At 41.4% G+C, this 19,946-nt stretch overlaps 1 protein-coding gene across 1 annotated transcript in view; it reads right to left on the reverse strand.

Annotated features, from left to right (window-relative positions):
• Gad2 (glutamate decarboxylase 2) overlaps nt 1-19,946 on the reverse strand; it is a 77,046-nt gene that overhangs the window by 16,554 nt on the left and 40,546 nt on the right. The window contains exons 9-13 of the mRNA XM_021151030.3: nt 17,688-17,742; nt 15,046-15,162; nt 13,636-13,700; nt 9,614-9,692; nt 3,066-3,215 (exon numbers count right to left, since the gene is read on the reverse strand). Of these exons, the coding sequence (XP_021006689.2) occupies nt 3,066-3,215; nt 9,614-9,692; nt 13,636-13,700; nt 15,046-15,162; nt 17,688-17,742 (466 nt within the window). The remainder of the gene's footprint in view (nt 1-3,065; nt 3,216-9,613; nt 9,693-13,635; nt 13,701-15,045; nt 15,163-17,687; nt 17,743-19,946) is intronic.

The raw sequence follows: 19,946 nt of genomic DNA on the forward strand, positions 1-19,946 counted from the left end.
GTTATCCTGTTTTTCTTTAAGGATTTGTAACTCTTTAGCAGTGTTCTCCTGCAATTCTTTAAGGGATTTTTGTGCTTCCTCTTTAGTGTCTTCTGCCTGTTTAGCAGTGTTCTCCTGTATTTCTTTAAGTGTGTTATTAAAGTCCTTCTTGAAGTCCTCTACCATCATCAGGAGATATGCTTTTAGATCCGTGTCTAGCTTTTCCAGTGTGTTGGAGTGCCCTGGACTGGGCGAAGTGGGGGTGCTGGGTTCTGATGATGGTGAGTGGTCTTGGTTTCTGTTAGTAAGATTATTACGTTTACCTTTCGCCATCTGGTAATCTCTGGGGTTAGTTGTTATCGTTGTCACTGTTTAAAGATTGGAGCAGAAGCTGTGTTCCACTCACCAGCAGTCTCTAAATCCTGCGGCGGGGGTCGTGGGTAGCTGACGGTACCCTGGTGCTGGTCCAGCTGGAAGAGGCCTGTGGTCCTACTCAGGCTGGTTTTCTGCTTCCCTAACTAATGCAGTCTCTGGTCCCGCGCGCAATTGGATTGGAGCAGAAGCTGTGCTCCACTCACCAGAAGTCTTAAGATCCTGTGGTGGGTGTTGTGGGTAGCTGGCGAGTGTCAGCCTACCCTGCGCCCCAGCTGCCCCGGTGCTTTTCTGACCGGAAGAGGCTTGTGGCCCTATGTAGGCCGGATTTCTCTCTCCCCAACCAGAGCAGTCTCAGGTCCCGCGTGATTGGACTGGAGCAGAAGCTGTGTTCCACTCACCAGCAGTCCCAAAATCCTGTGGCGGGGGTCGTGGGTAGCTGGCGGGTGTCAGGCAACCCTGCGCTCCAGCTACCCCGGCGCTGATCCGGCGGATGAGGCCTGTGGCCCTACTCAGGCCGGTTTCTGCTTCCCTAACTAATGCAGTCTCAGGTCCCGCGCGCAATTGGATTGGAGCAGAAGCTGTGCTCCACTCACCTGAAGTTTTAAGATCCTGTGGCGGGTGTTGTGGGTAGCTGGCGAGTGTCAGCCAACCCTGTGCCCCAGCTGCCCCGGTGCTTTTCTGACCGGAAGAGGGTTGTGGCCCTATGTAGGCCGGATTTCTCTCTCCCCAACCAGAGCAGTCTCAGGTCCCGCGTGATTGGACTGGAGCAGAAGCTGTGTTCCACTCACCAGCAGTCCCAAAATCCTGCGGCGGGGGTCGTGGGTAGCTGGCGGTTGTCAGGCAACCCTGCGCTCCAGCTACCCCGGCGCTATTCCGGCAGGATGAGGCCTGTGGCCCTACTCAGGCCGGTTTCTGCTTCCCTAACTAATGCAGTCTCAGGTCCCGCGCGCAATTGGATTGGAGCAGCACATTGTCAACTATTATTTTGCAACTTCCATTCATCAGTAAAATAAACCTACAAATTTTGTAAAGGCTGATTTAGAACCCACTACAATATATGACCTTGATGTTTCCTCCTCCAAATTAAAGTGTTGTGACCAAATCTTATGTTGAGGAATGAGAGCTGCTTATATGTCTTCAGCAGCCTCTTAACTTTTGCTTTGTTTTGTTTTTGGCTTTTTGAGATAGGGTCTTCTTCCACATACCTTTGTCTAACTTCTGACTTTCTCTACAGACCAGGCTGGTCATAAACTTACAATGACCCTTCTGCTCCCAAGGGTAAGAATTATAAACACATGGTTTCAAGGCTGACAGGGGAGGGGGGATGCTGTCAAGGTCAAAAGAATCGGGGCCCAGTGTACACTACCCGTAAAAGGCTTCCCAAAAGCAGTGGTGACACTTCCAAACAGTTTGAGAAAACTCAGTGGGCTAAATATAAAGGGGACTGCCTGAGGACATGCTATTCCTGGGAACCATCTCAGAGTTGGTTTTGTTTTGTTTTGTTTTTTCCTTTCACTTAAGCTTGTATTTCTGTTTAGAATAGGCTTAAAGAAGATCCTACAAAACACTTGTGGATTACACTTTCTCTATCAGTAAAAAATTTTCTCTTTCCTTCTTGGCCATCTCACATGCCTCTACTTAGAAGAATTTTCTAGAACAGTTTGTTACTGAGGACACAGTTTGTACCTCTTTACAAAGGCCCTTGCCTGCCTTCTTCCTGGAAGGGAACATGCCTGCTGATAAGTTGCTTACATCACCCTGTGGGACTGAGCCTATTGCCTACTATGTAGACAGTGAAAACACAGAGTCAGATGTGTAGTGGCCTCTTGATCAAACACACAGGAAGGGCATTCCTGATTTCTCTTCAGTTACCCCTTGCTTGTTTTCCTTTGTTTTCCATGATATGAATTTTTTCAGTTAGGTTCTGTAGTGTCTGTAGGTAGCTCTGGCCATTGTTTGATTTTGTGACTTGTAAACTGAGAGTCTAGTCAAAATTAAGCCATGTACCTCATAAAGCAAAGCCACTCCCCCAACAAAAGATATGAAAGTGGAATTTGTGCTTGAGATTTGAGGGCAGGAGGGATAGAAAAGGGTAGAGGGACAAGTGTGACTATATTTGATTATATACACACATAAAACAGTCAGAGAATAAACTAATAAAATAGAGCCTCTGACCTACAGAAATGACCTTGCTGGTAGAGGAAGGACCATAATCCAGGTAAATTTTGAAGTACACAGGACCCCATACAAAGGACTGGGAACTTCTGGAGTTTTGAAAATTACTTTCTCATTAGAAATCATCCACTGGAGTGGTCATGGAATTAAGTGGTCATGGTAGGCATTTTCATTCTGGTTTCCTTCTAAAACATTCAAATCTACTCAGGCAATCAGTCATCAAGACAGATCATCAAACAAGATGGAGAAGGGGGTGAATAAAATAAGCCAAATAACAATGAGGATGACAACAGTAAGAGGTGATTTTTATAGATGCATTAAATGGGTCTTTGAGTTGAGGAAGCTTTAGAAACCCTAGGATGTGAGAGGAGACAAACAGTGGGTTAATTATGCTCTTGTCCATGGAGAATGCAGCCATGCAGACACAGAGCTAAAAAGAATTCCCTGAGTAACTTTTCATTTAGCAATCATGTTTTAAAAAGTTTGTCAGACAGGTTTTCTTTTCTTTAGTTGCCTTTTAATTGGCCTGGGCTTACCTTTGCTCTCCACATGAGCCATAATTTAAAGACATCCACATGGCGTCCACACTGCAAGGCCTTGTCTCCTGTGTCATAGGACAGGTCATAGTGCTTATCTTGCTGAAAGAGGTAGGAAGCATGCATCTGGTTGCAGCTCTGCATCAGTCCCTACAGGAGCAAAGAGAAAATTCAGGGCACTCTCTTTAGCATGGCACTGTGGGTAATTGTTAAGAAAGAAAAATCATAAAGCTAAATTTTCTTGTATCTTTTTGAAGAAGAACACAGCAAGAATTAAACAGAAAAAAATACTGGATAAGACTGTCCAGGCAAGCATCATGGGTTGATTTTGTGGGATGAAGGCTCAGGTGGAGTGCTACCAGAGGGACACACTTATACTTTTGTTTTCTTAATTTTAAGAAATACATTTATAATAATATGTAGATAAATAAAATTCAAAGGGTGATGCTCATTTTCTGGGAGATTATCTTGATCTAGTTTTATTGTAGTTAAAATATTTCAGAAACCCAATACTTGGGAGGTAGAGGTAGGATTGCTGCAAGTTTGAGGTCACCTTGGTCTACACAGCGACTTCTACGCCAGTCAAGGTTACATAGCAAGATCACCCTTTTAAAGAGGAAGGCAAAGGAGAAAGTAGAAAAGAAGGGGGGGGGGGAAGAGGCTTCAGAAACTTGTAGGTTCTTTGGTTTTTAAGATTTATTTTATGTGTGTGGGCAGGTTGCCTGCATGTATGTCTGTCCACCTGCATGTATGTCTGTCCACCATGTGGATTAGTGCCCAAAGAGTCCAGAAAGGGATATTAGATTCCTGGAACTGGAGATACAAATAGTCAACTATCATGTGGGTGCTGGTAGTCAAACCTGGCTCCTCTGAATGATTAGCCAGTATGCCTAACCTTTGTCTCGTCTCTCCAGGCCTAACTGGTTCTTCCAATGCAATTACTAAGGTTCTTCTAGCACTTTCATTCCCCTGTAATGCTCAGACTTTGAGCTATTCAATAGCTCATTGCTCTTATTCTTATATATTAGAATGCAAAAATTATCCAAAGCTGCTGCAATCCTGGATTGAACCTAAATGAGCAACTTTTCCCATCTTCTGTTCCTCTCCTAAGGGTCAGGCTTAGAGATTACATTTTCACATTTAGTTGCTTGTGGTAGTTGCAAAGGAGAGTTTCCTGTCAGTGGCCCTGAATTTGCCCAAGTACGATAACCCTATTCTAGAAATAAGCAGCCAAGTGATTGTTCCAAAGAACAGCAAGTGACTCATGCTTCTGACTACAATGGCACCGCCAATCTCTTCCTGGAAACCCCACCACGATTCCATTTATCACATCTGCTGGAAGCTTCTGACTCTTCTGTCAGCTACTGTGTAATTGTGATTTCATAAAAGCTTTGACATTTGGTTTTCTTTCTCTTGTGACTCATGACAAGAGAAGAAAAGACCAAAATGTGATCACTGAGCTGGAGAAGAAGAGAGAACCTTTTTAAAAAGGTTATCCAAACTAAAATTCAGAACAATATAGACAGAACACTTGGTAGACAATAGAATTGACTCTATTTTCAGCTTGGGCTTCACATTACATGAACTCCATAGTTAACTTTGAAATAAAACAAAAATATAATGTGTTTGTATTAGAGCAAGAGGAAGGCATTGAATTTGAAAAAGAAAATTCCCCTTACAGTCTAGTAAGATGTAGCATTATAGCAAGCACTTCTATATTGTTTCATGATCACAAAAATTCTGTACTAGTTTTTCCCTGGCATCAAGAGCTTAAAAATAGTTGTGATCAGCACTAAAGAATGGAGGAAATTATGGGATGGTGGATCGGTCAGATCAGCTCCAACTGAAATGGAAAGATTAGCTTGCAGCCTTCAGTGTTCATGACTGATACTGGAAAGACTAGGCTCACTATGGAAGCAAATGGTGATCTAGGTTTATACACACAAGGCTTTCATGAGATAATATTCTGGTTCTGAGCAACAATACAGTCAAAGACCACTGTTTTCCAAATGAGTCTAAATACATGGATACTTCTCAAAATGGAAGTCTCAGGTTCAAATAGACTTAGGAACATTAAATATTTGTTGTTTAGATAATATAGTGTATAACAGATTTCAACAATCCCTTGGAATGCCAAGATTTGTTTTAAACTCTCATCAATATATATCTTGACCTTTTTAAAACTGAAGTTTTTTCCTCACCACAGAATATTTACTGCAATTTTTTGGGAATGTATTTCCATTATATTCCAAAGGTGGGGTGTGTGTGTGTGTGTGTGGTCAGAACATCATATGTTCTTGGATTTGAGAGAGTGATTAGAGTCTTCCTGTTTCTTTCTTGTATTTACTTTTATTTTTAATTATATATATATATATATATATATATAATTAAATATATATATATATATATATATATATATATATATATATATATATATATATCAGTGTGTGAGCTGGTTAGTTTTTTAATGACTTGACACATGCTAGAGTCATCTGCCTGAGAAGAAGAAACCTCAGTTAAGAAAAATGCCTCCATCAGATTGGCCTGAGGAAAAGTCATTGGGACATTTTCTTTATTAATGATCCATATAGTAGGGCCCAGCCCAATGAGGGAGGTGCCACACTGGGCAAGTGGTCCTAGGTTATGTAAAAAAGTAAATAGAGAGCCATGGAGAGCACCTCCCAAAGTGGGCTGGGCACTCCCATGTTAATAATCAATTGTAGATGTTTATAAAATGTTCCTTGTAACCTCTTTCAGCCTAGCCAGGCTGGTTCAGACTGAGGCGGAGCCACCTGCTGTGCTGCTTCTCATCATTTTCCTTTGATGTTACACTGCCTGCTACCTGCCTGAGGCCGAACCGAACCGGTTCTCCAAGATCTTCTGGAGTTAGCTGAGAACTGTGAATTTCTTGAGTTCCTGCTAAAAAGGCTGTTCTGACAACTTCACAAGAAATTTGGCGTGACTGGGAATGGGCCTCCCCTCTCCTTTATACAGTGTGTCCACCGCCATTAAAGTTGAGCCTTGATCCTGTCTTGGTTCCATTTCTCTCTCTTCTGCCTAGATTCCTTTTCTTTCAGCTCCAAGATGCCTCCTAGGCTCGAACCCGGACATGAGAGCTGCAGGCCGACCCCAACAGTTCCTTACTGTGACAAGTTTTACTTGATGAGGTCTCATGTATGATTTGGCATCAAGAGACATGCAGACACTGCAGAGGGGTCTAACCAGTGGCAAGTGGAGATAGCCACTTCCTTGTGCTGAATTTATACTTCTTTGATCTCATTGGTGGTTTTTTTTTGAATGGCATTTTGGCTTACTTTTTATCAACTCTGCATAGGACATATTGAAGCTCCATGTTCTTTTCACAAGTCTTAGCAATAATTGGAATGAGCCTGTCTCCTCAAGCTGAACCTTAGCCTGGTCAGTGTTAGCCTTTCTTTGATGTAGCCTTTCCTTGCTGTGTCCCCATTCTTCCCCCTTTGGAACTTTTACTCTGTGCCATTGTAGGTCTTTTGGTTTTCAGAGGTGCACAGTTGAGGGATAGCTTTGAGTCACTAAAGAGACTTTGGGATGAAAGTATAACAAAGTAAAAACAAAATTCTAGGCCTTTAGGCCCAGGCTTGGGAATGCGACCTCTGTGACTCAATGCTCCAAGGTATGCTAATCATAAAACAGATAGCTACATTCTTTCACCCACCAGCTTCCTGGGTTCAAAGAGTGTTCATTCAAAGAAACTCACCCTGACCATTGCCGGACCATCCCGCTATGCAAATGTGCTATTGTTAGGGGCTCTTAGAAACTGTCTTGAGAGATAACCTGCACAATTACCAGGTATTCCTTGCGACTCTTGAGACTTTGCACTTCCTTGGGACTCTTAACTGGTATCTTTGGTATTTTCCAACAATGCCCTCCCCACTTCCTTGAGTTGTGGTTTCCTCCTTTAAATACCCCCTTACCCAGCTACTCAGGGTGCCACGGTCCTCTACCCCTGCATGGTGTATGACCGTGGGCCGAGAGCGCTCTTGAATAAAAATCCTCCTGCAGTTTACAGCAAGACCGTTTCTTGTGGGTGATTTGGGGTGTCGCCTCTCCTGAGTCAGAACGTGGGGGAGTCCTCACATTGTGGGTCTTTCAGGGACAATGTTGAAACTGTTGAGTTACAGTAAGTTTTGAACTGTCTACACTTTGTGTTAGAAGATAGCCAAGAGTGTCTGAAAGCCAGGTAAAGAATACTATGGTTTGAATGTGAAACATCCCTCCATAGGCACATGATTGAAACCTTGGTTCTCCGGATGGTAGTGCTGTTTTCAGAGACTGCATACTTTAGGAAGAAATGACTCACTTGGGTGGATATGGAGGGTTATAGCTTAGCCTCACTTCCACCAGTGCATTTGTGTTCTGCAGAGACTAGAGGCAGTGAGATATCCCAGCCACATGCCATACTTTGGTCTGCTGAATACCTTTCTATTCACGATGGACTGTCAATGTGAGCCAAAGTAAACCCTCCCTCCCTTAAAATAGCTCCTATCAAGTATTTGGTCACAGCAATGAGAAAAGCAATTAATAGCAAACCCCTTTCAGAAGAGACCAACTGTTCTAGTATATAGAACACAGCCTGTATCTGGTTCAGTCTGTCTTCTCCCTTTCATCTGAGGCAGAGAGACACTTTGATGTCTGGAACTGTCAATGAGTATTTTGGATATAACTATGTGTCTTGGCTATATCCTAGGTAGCATCAACTTGTCAGGTCTTTCTTTCCAGTGCAGGCATCTAACCAGATCCAGGTTGGCCTGTTTTCATCTGACTTGCAGTTCTCCTTTTGGCTTGCTGTGACAGAATGCAAACCACTACCAAACATCCGGCTGAGACACAATAACAAAGATTTACACTTTCCTTTCAAGTAGTGCTGCTGAGGTGTAATGGGATTGGGTAGATGATGACAAATTAACTGAGTGTCTCTTTGAAAACTAGGCCGGTAGCTGGAGAGGTGGCTCAGTGGTTAAGAGCACTGACTGCTCTTCCAGAGGCCCTGAGTTCAATTCCCAGCAATCACAAGGTGGCTCACTACCATCTGTAATGGGATCGGATGCCCTCTTCTGGTGTGTCTGAAGAAAGTAAACATGTATTCACATTAAATAAGCAAATCTTAAAAAAAAAGAAAGAAAACCAGTCCCAAGGGATATTTTACAATGTGATGCTCGAATTTTGTAGGGGATTTTGTCTTCAATTTGTGTTCAGATTTTAATTTATTTGAAGAAGACACAGAAGACATGCTGGTTAAATTAGTACCTATGAAGAAGAATGAAAAGTGAAAGAAGTAACCATGCCTTTCAACCCAGAAATTTCTCTTAAAGGGATGATTAATCAGAAAAGTGAGAAAGATACATGCTTAAGGACTTTATCAAGTGACTAGATGTTATGTGATAGGATACTAAAAGACAATAATTAAGTAAAAATTTGAAATAATCATGTTAATCCTAAAAGGGTAAATACAGAATGCGTGTATATACCATACCTAGTAACAATTTTATTTTGAATGTATGAAAATGAATGTATATATAACATACACATTCCCATAAAGTTGTAGGAGAATATATTTAAAGACAGTAATGATATTTACCTCTAAATAACAGGATTTTGTGTGAGTCTAAATTTATCTATATAGTTTAAAAGAAGTGAAATATTATTAAAGCAAGTAAAGTTAAATATGTAAAAGTCATGATAATGCAATGTAGCGTCATGACTTTAACATGATAACATTTAATTAGGGTGAGCTGACACTCCTCGATTTAGTCTTTTCTTTGATTTGCTTGGTTCTGTTGTTTGTTTCTAGACAGGGTCTGGCTCTGTAGCCTAGGCTGGACTTGAACCATAGCAATGCTATTTCAGTCTCCTTAGTGTTAGGATGACAAGTGTGATCCCCACACTTGACTTTTATTTTGCTTTTGTTAATGGTGTAACAATGAATGTAAGGTGAGGACCATGACTGTATCCAGGAACCATGAAGGGAGATGTAGAGATGTTGGCCAACAAGAATCTATTTCAGACTTTGCAAACATCTAAATACCTTGAATAAATGTGGCCCTCACTTACTCTCCTTGTAAATACATATGCAGATGGATTACATTTACATTCGGAATATGATATTCAGATTTAAATATGAGATATATAATATACATGTGCATATATATCCATGCATATGTATGTAAATCCTAACACCTAACTTTAATTCTTTATCATGTATACATTCCCTATGGTTAAAAACTACTTCTCATAGTTCCATAAACAAATTATAGATTTAATTTTCTAAGAGGGGAACATAGAAAGTCTCTGCACTAGGGTTCTTAGCTGAGGAAAGGAGTTTAAAGAAAAGATGCAGATGAAATCAAGGTCTCAGTTCTGAAGGCTGAGAGTTCAGTCTTCTTCTCCCCTCTAGGCATCTGACTAAAGAGAGGTCAGCAGGGCTCTCTGTGGGAATCATGAGTACCTGAGCCTCTGTATGAGAAGTTAGATATGCCCTTGGATTGGCCCCAGAGTCAGGGAAAGCTTACCTCCTCTCTAACCAGGAGAGCTGAACACTGCAAGGGGACACCCATCATCTTGTGAGGATTCCATGTCACAGAGTTGGCCCTAAAAGACAATCACATGAGAGGATGGCATCTGACATCAGGCTCAGACTACTGAGGTTCTGCCCCTCAGAGCTTCCAGTTTGCTGTCCTTTTCCCTTGCTCCAGGATGACACCCCATCTTCCATTGTTCACCAGGAAGGGATGGTGAATAACCTTCATTCTTTCCCTTCTCAGCACCTCCAATGTAGCATGCATCTGCCTGTATGACAGTCTCAGGGGCCCTTAGGGTGATTGGGTCACAACTCAGAGTCCTGTCTTTAGCCACTATTGACCAGATCACTGAAAGAGTCACCCTTGAGTGTCTATCATCCCTGCTTCTTACTTTGTCACAGTAGCCTGTGTGAGGGATCATTACTGCATTGATTGTCTGTCCTTTCTTTGATGACATTTGTCCTCCTCATATGTCCCTCCAGAAGCTTCTGCTATTCCTCTGAGACCATCTCTCCTCTAACATGATGTGTGTGCTGAGCAATGTGGCCCATATATGAGAGGTTCTGCTATCTTCTCTCTGTTCTTCCCCCTTTTCCTCTCTTACTTTTTTTTTTCTCCTCTTAATAGTATCTCACTACAAAGCCTATGATGATTCAACGTTGTTACCCTCTGCCTCTTGAGTACTGGAGTTATGGATATGGTTGCTCATACCCACCTTACATCCAAGTTTCCAATACAACTTGTCCTCATTCCTATGCATTGCTTTGTTCCTTCAGTAACTGTGGCTCTAAGAGGTACATCTCAGAGACTTACACCACATTATGTTCACAGTTCATATTTCTTTAATAATCATTACAATTAGCTTAATCTGGATAGTTTTAACTGACCCCTACCCTCATCCTTGGCATTGGGATTATTTTACAGTTTTGTTTATATACAGTCTCCATCTTTCTTGTTCCTAAATTGTCAGCACCCCCTTTCCTTAAAGCTGAATTTCCCAAACCACAGCACATGACTAGCAATGCTTCAGGGTGGCTTGTGTTCAGCCTGTGTCCCTTCCCTTCCTTTACTGTCTCCATTACACAGATTGCCTCTTGGTCTCTGAATGATCTACTCTGTTCTTGGGCCTGTCCTGGTACTTCCTCTTCTTGGCTTCACTTGGTTTAATTTAATTTGTCCCTAGATCCTGATTCTTAAAGTGTCTCTGCAGCCTTATTCATGTTCTCTAGTATCTCTCCCTCACTCGCACTGCTCTACTCCAACCTCTCCCTTCAGTGCCCAGAGACGGCAACTGCAAAAATTCCATATTTATTAAGCAAGTTCAATGCTTACCATGATGTTTTGTATAAAGAACCCACAGGAGGAAGGCAGGCAGTGGGACAGCTCATAGCAGCTGTGTCCACAGTGCCCTAGCTTGCTGCTCCCTTAACTCTCCAATCAGGGTCTGAGATCCTTGGGAAGGAACGATGAATGATGGTACTTATTGTACCTCGGATCTTATTTAAGCCAACGAACAATCCAGCTCAGGGGTCCATGGCATCCGGACAGAGCTCCTGGTGACTTACATTTGTGGAGGATATTCTGCCAACTCCATGGACAGGATTTCTGTATTTCTACAACTTTTCTGCCCTACCTATTCATGGAAGGCCACAAATATACCCTACCCTCCAATCAGACTGAACTTAACTTTTTTCCAAGGACATTTACCAAACATCTCTGCTCTTCAGAGGGAATTCCCTTCTTTCCTTTCTGCTCCTCCCTGGATGATGCTAAGCTCCAGAGCTGATGGCTGGCACATGTTGCCTGAAATGATGAGCTCTAGGAAGGACCATTTCTTCCTCCAACTTCCTTATCAGAATGCTTGCCTTGGCCCTCAAATAGGATCAAAGGCAAGTAAGTGATGCTGCCACTTCTGTTTACTACAACCCTCAGAGAGCCATTAAATCCCCGGCCTAGAAGAAGGGACTAAAGAGTTGGTTTACAATGTCAGTCATGCTCTGGAGTATTTAGGCTCCTAGCACATCTTCTTGGCTATGCTTGGTTCTAGGAAAGGTAGTGCTAGCAAGAAAGAGAGTCGTCTGAAGGATTTGGTTTGTTCCCAAACAGGACAATGGGCAATGTTTTGCTATTAGGCTGTGAATGTCACTCAGGGATGCCCTGAAACCACAGAGAAGCGATGGAGCATGGGTTTCCTTTTCCTCCAGAGTGAGTCATAAGCTTTAACTTGTAATACTTACAGAAAATTTCTTTCTCCAACTTAGGCACACTTCTTTCCTAAACTTAAGCCCACGTACAACTGTGCTCCAGCAATTTTCCAAGATTTCTTTGATCTTATTCCCCAAAGAGAGCGCACATCACGCTAAGAAACTCCAGGATAGTTACCATCAGCTTCGCGCTCAAAGCATGACATGGCAGTGGCCTTATTTCTGAGTATTTCATCTTTGGCTATTATGTTTGGTAAATTTAGTTGTAAATCTGATTTTGAGAATTGTTGCAGCAAGAACACAATGGACTCCATGTTCCAAGATGAATAATCTGAGCTTTCCTCTCAAATAATAGTCTTCAGTACAAAAGTGTGTGTGGGTGTTTGTTTTTCTGAGGCTCCAGGTAGGTAATTTAGTGAGCTTTCAAGTGATGGTGGTGGTGGGGTGTGCCATGGTTCTCTGCACTTGCAGTGTGAGGAGGCATTAAAGGTAGTATAAAAGATGCTTATACTTTCTGTCAGTCAGAAACAATCAGAGAATAGAAGGTATTGTGCACTGGCCACTTCTGAAAGCATATGAGTTCAATTCTGGGTAGGTGTGTATGGTTCTAACTAAACTTAGGTGGAAGCTCACCTGATCTCATCTCCCCTCACCCCTGAGCCTTGCAATCAGAACAAAGATAGTGCTAGTGACTTAACCCTGCTATGTTTCAGCCAGGGCTCCTGGCAGCAGACTCAGGAACAGTCATTCCATGGCATGGGGATTGGCTGCTCTGTCCTGACTTTTCTCCATGCTTATTTCTGCTAATTGAACAGGACATGCTTAGCTCTACCCTCAGCCTCCTTCTCTCCCATATCAACAGTCATGGGTTCTGTGCCTGTGATCAGGCCAGGTATCACACAGATCCTCTCTGGTCAGGCCTCTCTGTGTGCTGACAGATGCTCCCAAGCTCTCGAAGCCTCTTCTCCAGTCCCGAAATGGAACTTGTGCCAAGATATCTAGGGGCAGAGCCAGGGTGAAGGTTTTCCTGGGCAGTATCTGGCTGCTTGGCAGGGTGCAGTAGGCAGTTGGCAGCCTCTAATGTATTAAGGCTTTCTCTGTGGTCCAGAGTATCAGAACTCAGAACTGTAGCTGTCCTGGTTGACTTTCTGTAATGGGAAAACTGGTGCGTTGCAGAGGCACAGCCCGAGGCCATATTTTGCAGTCTGCATTTCCCCCCTTGGTCCTCCATATGTTTTATGCTAATCAAATATTAATTTCTTTGTGTTCTTCAGCCTTTCTCAATGGTCTGCTGCACTAGCCCCAAATAAAAGCTACTTACTGTATCAATCCAAGCTATGTTAGAAAAGGGTCATGGTGGAATGAAGCCAGGAAAATGAAGTTACTGGCATGTCTTACTTCAACTCAACTGGCTATATCTAATCCCAAAGGTAACTTCCAGCATTACAAATGACAAGGTGCTTGCCTACTTTGATAAAACTATGTATTACTTTCTTTAAAGCTGTGAATACTACTCTTATGGTAACATGAAAGCAATAGATCTCTCTAGAAAAATGTGGACAGCTTGCAGGTTTTAAAATCATGGAGTTTGATTCAAAGATGGAAGGAGTGAACTCTAGAGACACACCCCAATTTTGAAAGACATTCTCCATGGGTTATATATTTTTTTTCACTTAGGCTTAGGCAAGGCTCATAAATACAGGCAGAGTGGTCTTGTTGGCATTGCAAGCCTTCTTTAGAGGTTGAGTGCTGTTCTCTTTTATGTAGTCTTTTAACACTCTACATTACAGACTAGGAAATTACACATACCTCTCTACTCCATTCAGCTTCCACTTGTGTTTCCGGGACATCAGTAGCCCTCCACCCCAAGCAGCCTGAAAAAGCAAAACAGATGAGGAAGACTGTAGCAACCCTCTATGGCCTAGATTTCTAGTTTGGTGTCTTCCATATTAATGGGAATGCCATCCTATGAAAATGACCTGCATAGTTCCATGTTGAGTAAAGCAGTGGAACATCTTCTAATGTGAGGGCTTTAAATTTCAAGATTGAAGTCTCTGGTTCTTTCTTACAATTATACATTATATATTTATAATTATGGAGCCAAATTGGTGTCACATTTCCCTAGTCTACATGAGCTGGAGAAAGAGAGCTTCCCCATCCCTTGCTGTGGTTTTAAAGTTGTCCCTTTGGAAGCCCCATACTTTAGAATGAGAAAGCCTATGGTTGCCACAGTTGGAGTGGATAAGATGGGCTGGGAAACCATTAAACAGGTTCTATGTTGAAGGCCAGAATGACCCATGTTAATGCTATCTGCAGTATATGCTTACAATAGCATAAGGAGTTTGCACCTGGATGTGTGACAACTTACAGGAAGAAGATATTGCAACAACAACAAAAAAAGAAAAGAAAAGGAAAGTAAAAATGATCAGCTGGATTAAACATTGTGCTCAGTCGGTGATGATTTGTGATCGGCTGTTCATCACAAATATTTTGCCACATTGCGGATCATTAGCAAGAACTTTGCAGAGGGCAACTGATCTTCAAGCTACACCAAATAACATGCTCAATTTAAATTCCTCCAGTCTTGTAAACATGATGGTGTACATTCTTCATATTTTGGTGCCTTATGTCGAAGCATCTCAAATACAGTTCAGCTTCTTAGTTCACGAAGCTAACATATTAGAAGTTTGGTAATTCACATTTCCTAATTTTAAGTTGGCAAGCCTATTTTTTTCCACTGAACACATGATTTTCTAACTTGATGCTGAATTTTATAATCCTACGGGTTTTTGTTACAAATGTAAATTTTGACTATAGCTACAAGGGAGACTAAATATGTGTGACTATATGTATGAGTGATTTTTATTCAGAGATATTATGGATAAATGAATTGAGAACCAAGTGTTCAGCTCAAGTACTGGCTATGTTGAGAATATTTTCATTTTGGGAACCTTAATGCATAACCAATCTCAGGCTGTTTCCAGTCAATATCACATACTGTGTAAGTTCTGTGCCTCTGAAATCTTTAAAAGCGGAGATGCAACCATTATAAATATAATGAGAGACAAACAGAGAGAGAGAGAGAGAGAGAGAGAGAGAGAGAGAGAGAGAGAGAGAGAGAGAGAGAGAGAGAAAGGGAGAATGCAAATTGTATTCCATGAGTGTGATCTAAAACAACGTGCAAAGGTGTTTAATGGGTAGTTGCTGAGTGTTACTTACATCCACGTGCATCCAGATCTTATACTTTTTGCAGATGTCAGCTACAGCCAAGAGAGGATCAAAAGCCCCATACACGGTGGTTCCAGCTGTGGCACTCACCAGGAAAGGAACAAATCCCTACAAAATCAAGAAAGCTCCAGTTGTGTAAAAACAGGTCTGTGAACTTATTTACTTATTTAATTTTTGAGACAAGGTCTTGGTACATAGCCCAGTCTCACTTGGAACTCAGTATGTAGAGTGGCCTCAGTATGTGACAGTGCTTCCAGGTCAGCCTCCTGAGTGCTGGAACTACAGGCATGGGTACCACCCTAGAAGTCCAGGCTTCTTTTAGTGAGCTGATTGAAAACATGGAAACTCTCTTCTGCCATGTGCATTGCTTTAATCATCAGAAGAGTTGTCAACACTCCAGATTGGCTAAATCAATGACTCCTCCAAGAAGCTGAATTGTCCGTTAGTTGTCCCTGACATCTGCCCTGTGACAGCAGCAGTTAGCAGCACTGAAGGTTTCCAGTGATGTCCCCTAGTCATTTGCACACTCTAGGTAGACTGACTGATCCTTTTCATGTACTTTGCCCACTTTCTAGTCTTTCTTCTTCACATCCAGGCACCTGAGTTTAACTCCTCCTTTAGCATGGGCAGGTAGGAAAGGGGGGTGGGGTGGGTGGGAAGGACTCTGCCAACCCATGCTCCTAGGTGGAGTTGCTCAGGTGATTTATTCAGGGTCTTAGAAGGGAGAGTCTCCCATGGGGCTAACCATTTTGTAAGCAGTGGCTACATGAAAATTGATTGAAATAATAGAAAATGGCTACAAGGGGGCAGAAGAAATCATAGATAGAATCAACCTAGTCACACTAAGCCGTTCTCATTGTCCTGTTGGTTTACAGACCCTAGTGTTTTCAGGACTTGTCCTTAGGTGGCAGCAAAAATTGAATCTTATTGTTCATATTACTAGGTACCTTTCTAATACATGAAAACTGCAGGAAAAAAAAAGTCATATGAAAATCAATGATTACTACTGAGCACATAGTAATTGCATGTACTGCTAAACCAGGCATTGTGCCTATTAGTTACAAAAATGAATTCTAAAAGCAATCTCTGGCTTGTGAAAAATTCAAGGGCATATTCTTTGATGGATATTGTTATTCTATTTTGTATTTTAAGACAGGGTCTCATATACCTTTCAAAATAGCCTCAAACTTCATATGTAGCTGAGTGTGACTTTGAACTTCTGATCCTTTTGCCTTGACCACACTTATGAATGCTTGGGATCAAACCCTAAGCCTTTTGTAAGTCAAAGAAATACTCACTGATAAGTGGATATTAGCCCAGAAACTTAGGATACCCAAAATATAAGATACAATTTGGTAAACACATGAAACTCAAGAAGAACGAAGACCAAAGTGTGGACACTTTGCCCCTTCTTAGAATTGGGAACAAAGCACCCATGGAAGGAGTTACAGAGACAAAATTTGGAGCTATGACAAAAGGATGGACCATCTAGTGATTGCCATATCCAGGGATCCATCCCATAATCAGCTTCCAAACGATGACACCATTGCATACACTAGCAAGATTTTGCTGAAAGGACCCAGATATAGCTGTCTCTTGTGAGACTATGCCGGGGCCTAGCAAACACAGAAGTGGATGCTCACAGTCAGCTATTGGATGGACCACAGGGCCCCCAATGAAGGAGCTAGAGAAAGTACCCAAGGAGCTAAAGGGAACTGCAACCCTGTAGATGGAACAACATTATGAACTAACCAGTACCCCGGAGCTCTTGACTCTAGCTGCATATGTATCAAAAGATGGCTTAGTCGGCTATCACTGGAAAGAGAGGCCCATTGGACTTGCAAACTTTATATGCCCCAGTACAGGGGAACGCCAGGGCCAAAAAGGGGGAGTGGGTGCGTAGGGGAGTGGGGGGTGGGTATGGGGGACTTTGGGGATAGCATTGGAAATGTAAATGAGGAAAATACCTAATAAAAATTAAAAAAAAGAGTTGTAAATGTGTGCCTTCAGAATCAGCTGTATGGTTTAACATGTGACCATCAATCACATGCTGCATGAGCATTCTAGTTCTTAGCTATGAGAAGGGTTGTTCATATGTGTGCCAAGCTCAGCACATAAGGAGGCTTTGGAACATCATCTCTGTATAAATATCTATCTTAAACTTTTATAAAATGCATATACACATATACATATACTTCTCACACATATGTGTGTATATATATGTGACATATATATGTGTGTTGTGTGTGTATATATACACACACATACACACACACACACACATATATATATGTCATAACAACATGAAAACCAATTTAAATAATATGATATGGCTACAAGAGGGTGGATGAATGTCACAGATATGATCACTCTAGGCTGTCCTGACTATACTGTTGGTTTATAGACAGTGATGTTTCACAGATGTGTGTGTGCGTGTGTGTGTATGTGTGTGTGTGAGTGAGTGAGTGAGTGTGTGTGCATACTCAGACCAAAATGATGATTGCATGAAAAAAATCCATAGTCTAGTTAAAGCTTTGAGATAGAGATTTGGATCCTTTCTAAAAAATGAAACCTAAATAACCTTTTTAAATGTTATAAATCAAAATACATATTACTGTGTCAAAATCACTTACTTTCTGTTTGACTTCAAGGATTCTTCTTTCAAGATCAGATGGAATCATTTTCCCTCTGTAAGAAAAAAAGGAATATATGTTGGTTTGTCTGGACTAGTTTGCTTTGATGTCTTCACAGCATATGGAGGGAGCCTCAAGAGAGTTGGCACCAGCTCATATCATTCACTAGTGCCCAATTAAGATAGCTTGTTGACCGTCTCTAGGAATAGAAGCAAATGTATTTATCTCCTTATATGACATGTGACCATTGCTTCACATTGTTTGGGAGACAGTAGATCTCACCATGTCTTGGTAAAATAGCCACACAGCTCCTCTCCTTTGCCCGCAGTCTGTTAAAACTCATCCTTTTGATTAAATTGAAACAGTCCTTTTTGGGAAAAAGGCAATTTGGTAATGAAAAAGAAATTCAGAACAAATTTTCACTCCAAACCTTCCAATGGGTGTATATATAGTTTTTATGAAGAGAAAATCCATTGTGAGACATTTGGATGAAAATGTGGGGCCCCAAAGCACCCATGTACCACATAGTATGAAAGCATAAAGCAAGCCAAAACTTCAGGACTCAAATCTCAAACACTCAGACAGAAAAACACATGAGGAAGAAATATCATGTTGTTCCCAATATATCTCTTTCCTAAAGGACAGAGATAACTCTTTACTTACTATGATCATCAGTTAGATACAAAGGCAGGAGAAGGAGAGGCATCATTGAATTCTGATGCCATTTCTTTCCCAAACACACAGTGACCACTGGGTACTTCATTATACCTATGGTGTCTTTCCAAAATTATGTGAGAATGAATATAGATTCATTCTCTAACTTCTCTTTAGTCTTTAAAAAAATCTGAAAATTCTAGAGAGAGTATGTCAGTTACATTTTATTACATATTTAAAAATGAAGCATGACAAAATAGTTGGAATATACAGCAGACATTAAACCTCAAAGCTTTGAGAACCACTGGCCTAGATGGCTCTGCAGAGCAAAGTAATTCATGTGAAATTACTTAGTCAACAGTAATGGATAAGTTACTAGAGACTGGAGTGTCATTGCAATCTAGCAAAAGGTATTACAGGTATATTCGCTATGAAGAGTAAGTCCTCAAGGCCAGAGTGTCACATTGTCCAGACTCTTGTGAGGCAGAAATGAAAGAGAGAAATGGAGCTGTGAGTGAGCTTCCACAAGCATCCTACACCCTACATTTTCCATCCTTCATAGATTCTCAGAATATCCTTTTATTCAAGATTTCATAGACCAGCCCTCTGAGACATTTTTTTTTCCTATTCATGGTCTCCTTTGCCTGAGAAATTTTTGTATAATTCTGGATACATAGATATAGAGCAGGTACCCAAGTAAACACTGATAATAAATTAAATAAATTTATCTTGTTTGCATGGGTGTATGCCTGTGTCTACATGCTCATGTGTATATAGGCAGACATGTTTACAGGCATACAAGCTGGTGTGTATGCACGTCTGTGAAGGCTGGTTCTCAGATTCTGGCCATAGGCCATATTTTCTGTTGAGGTAGAATCTTTCACTGGCCTGAAACTCACCAAGTAGGGTAGGCTGATTGGCCAGCAAGCCCCAGGCAATTTGCTTGTCTTAATCTCACCACTAGGCCTAGCTTTTTTAAACATGAATTCTGGGGGTTGAACTCATGACTTTGTGTTTGAAAGACAAGTACTGTAGACTGAACTATTTACCTAGCCAAGAAACTTACATTAGTTTTTGCATGAATATAATTTTACCATTTGTTAACAAAGAAAGCAAACACACCTACCGTTGTGATACATGTACACATTTAATTTTACACAAAGAATTAAACCGTGGCTGAATACTTTATGCTCCAGGATGTAGCGCATCTTTTGGATTTTCCAGAGTTGACCAATGTGTTTATAACAGCAATTAAAAAAAATCATTCCAACATATAATCCAATGACACAGTAATCTGATAAATATATGGTGAAGTATGACAAGAAACCCTGTTAAAAGTCTTCGATTTCTGTCACTAAACCTTTGGGTTTCTACAGCACCAGAAAATTTTTTAGTGCAGTAAAATCACAGCAATTCATAGCTTACAATAGCCTTAAATCTTCGTCAGGTTGTTGCGGGTCATGGTTGCTGGTATTGTGCAGCACGCAGGCATGCACTGAACAAAGTGTCCTTTTTACGGTGTTCAGAAACAAGTCTGTAGTGAAGTTGCAGGATACAAACATGACTGAATGCTGCCAGAAACATCTTGGAATCACTTCATGTTGA

This window comes from Mus caroli, unplaced genomic scaffold, assembly GCF_978045245.1.
Source record: "Mus caroli unplaced genomic scaffold, Mus_caroli_1 scaffold_2, whole genome shotgun sequence".
In the NCBI taxonomy this organism is placed as follows: domain Eukaryota; kingdom Metazoa; phylum Chordata; class Mammalia; order Rodentia; family Muridae; genus Mus; species Mus caroli.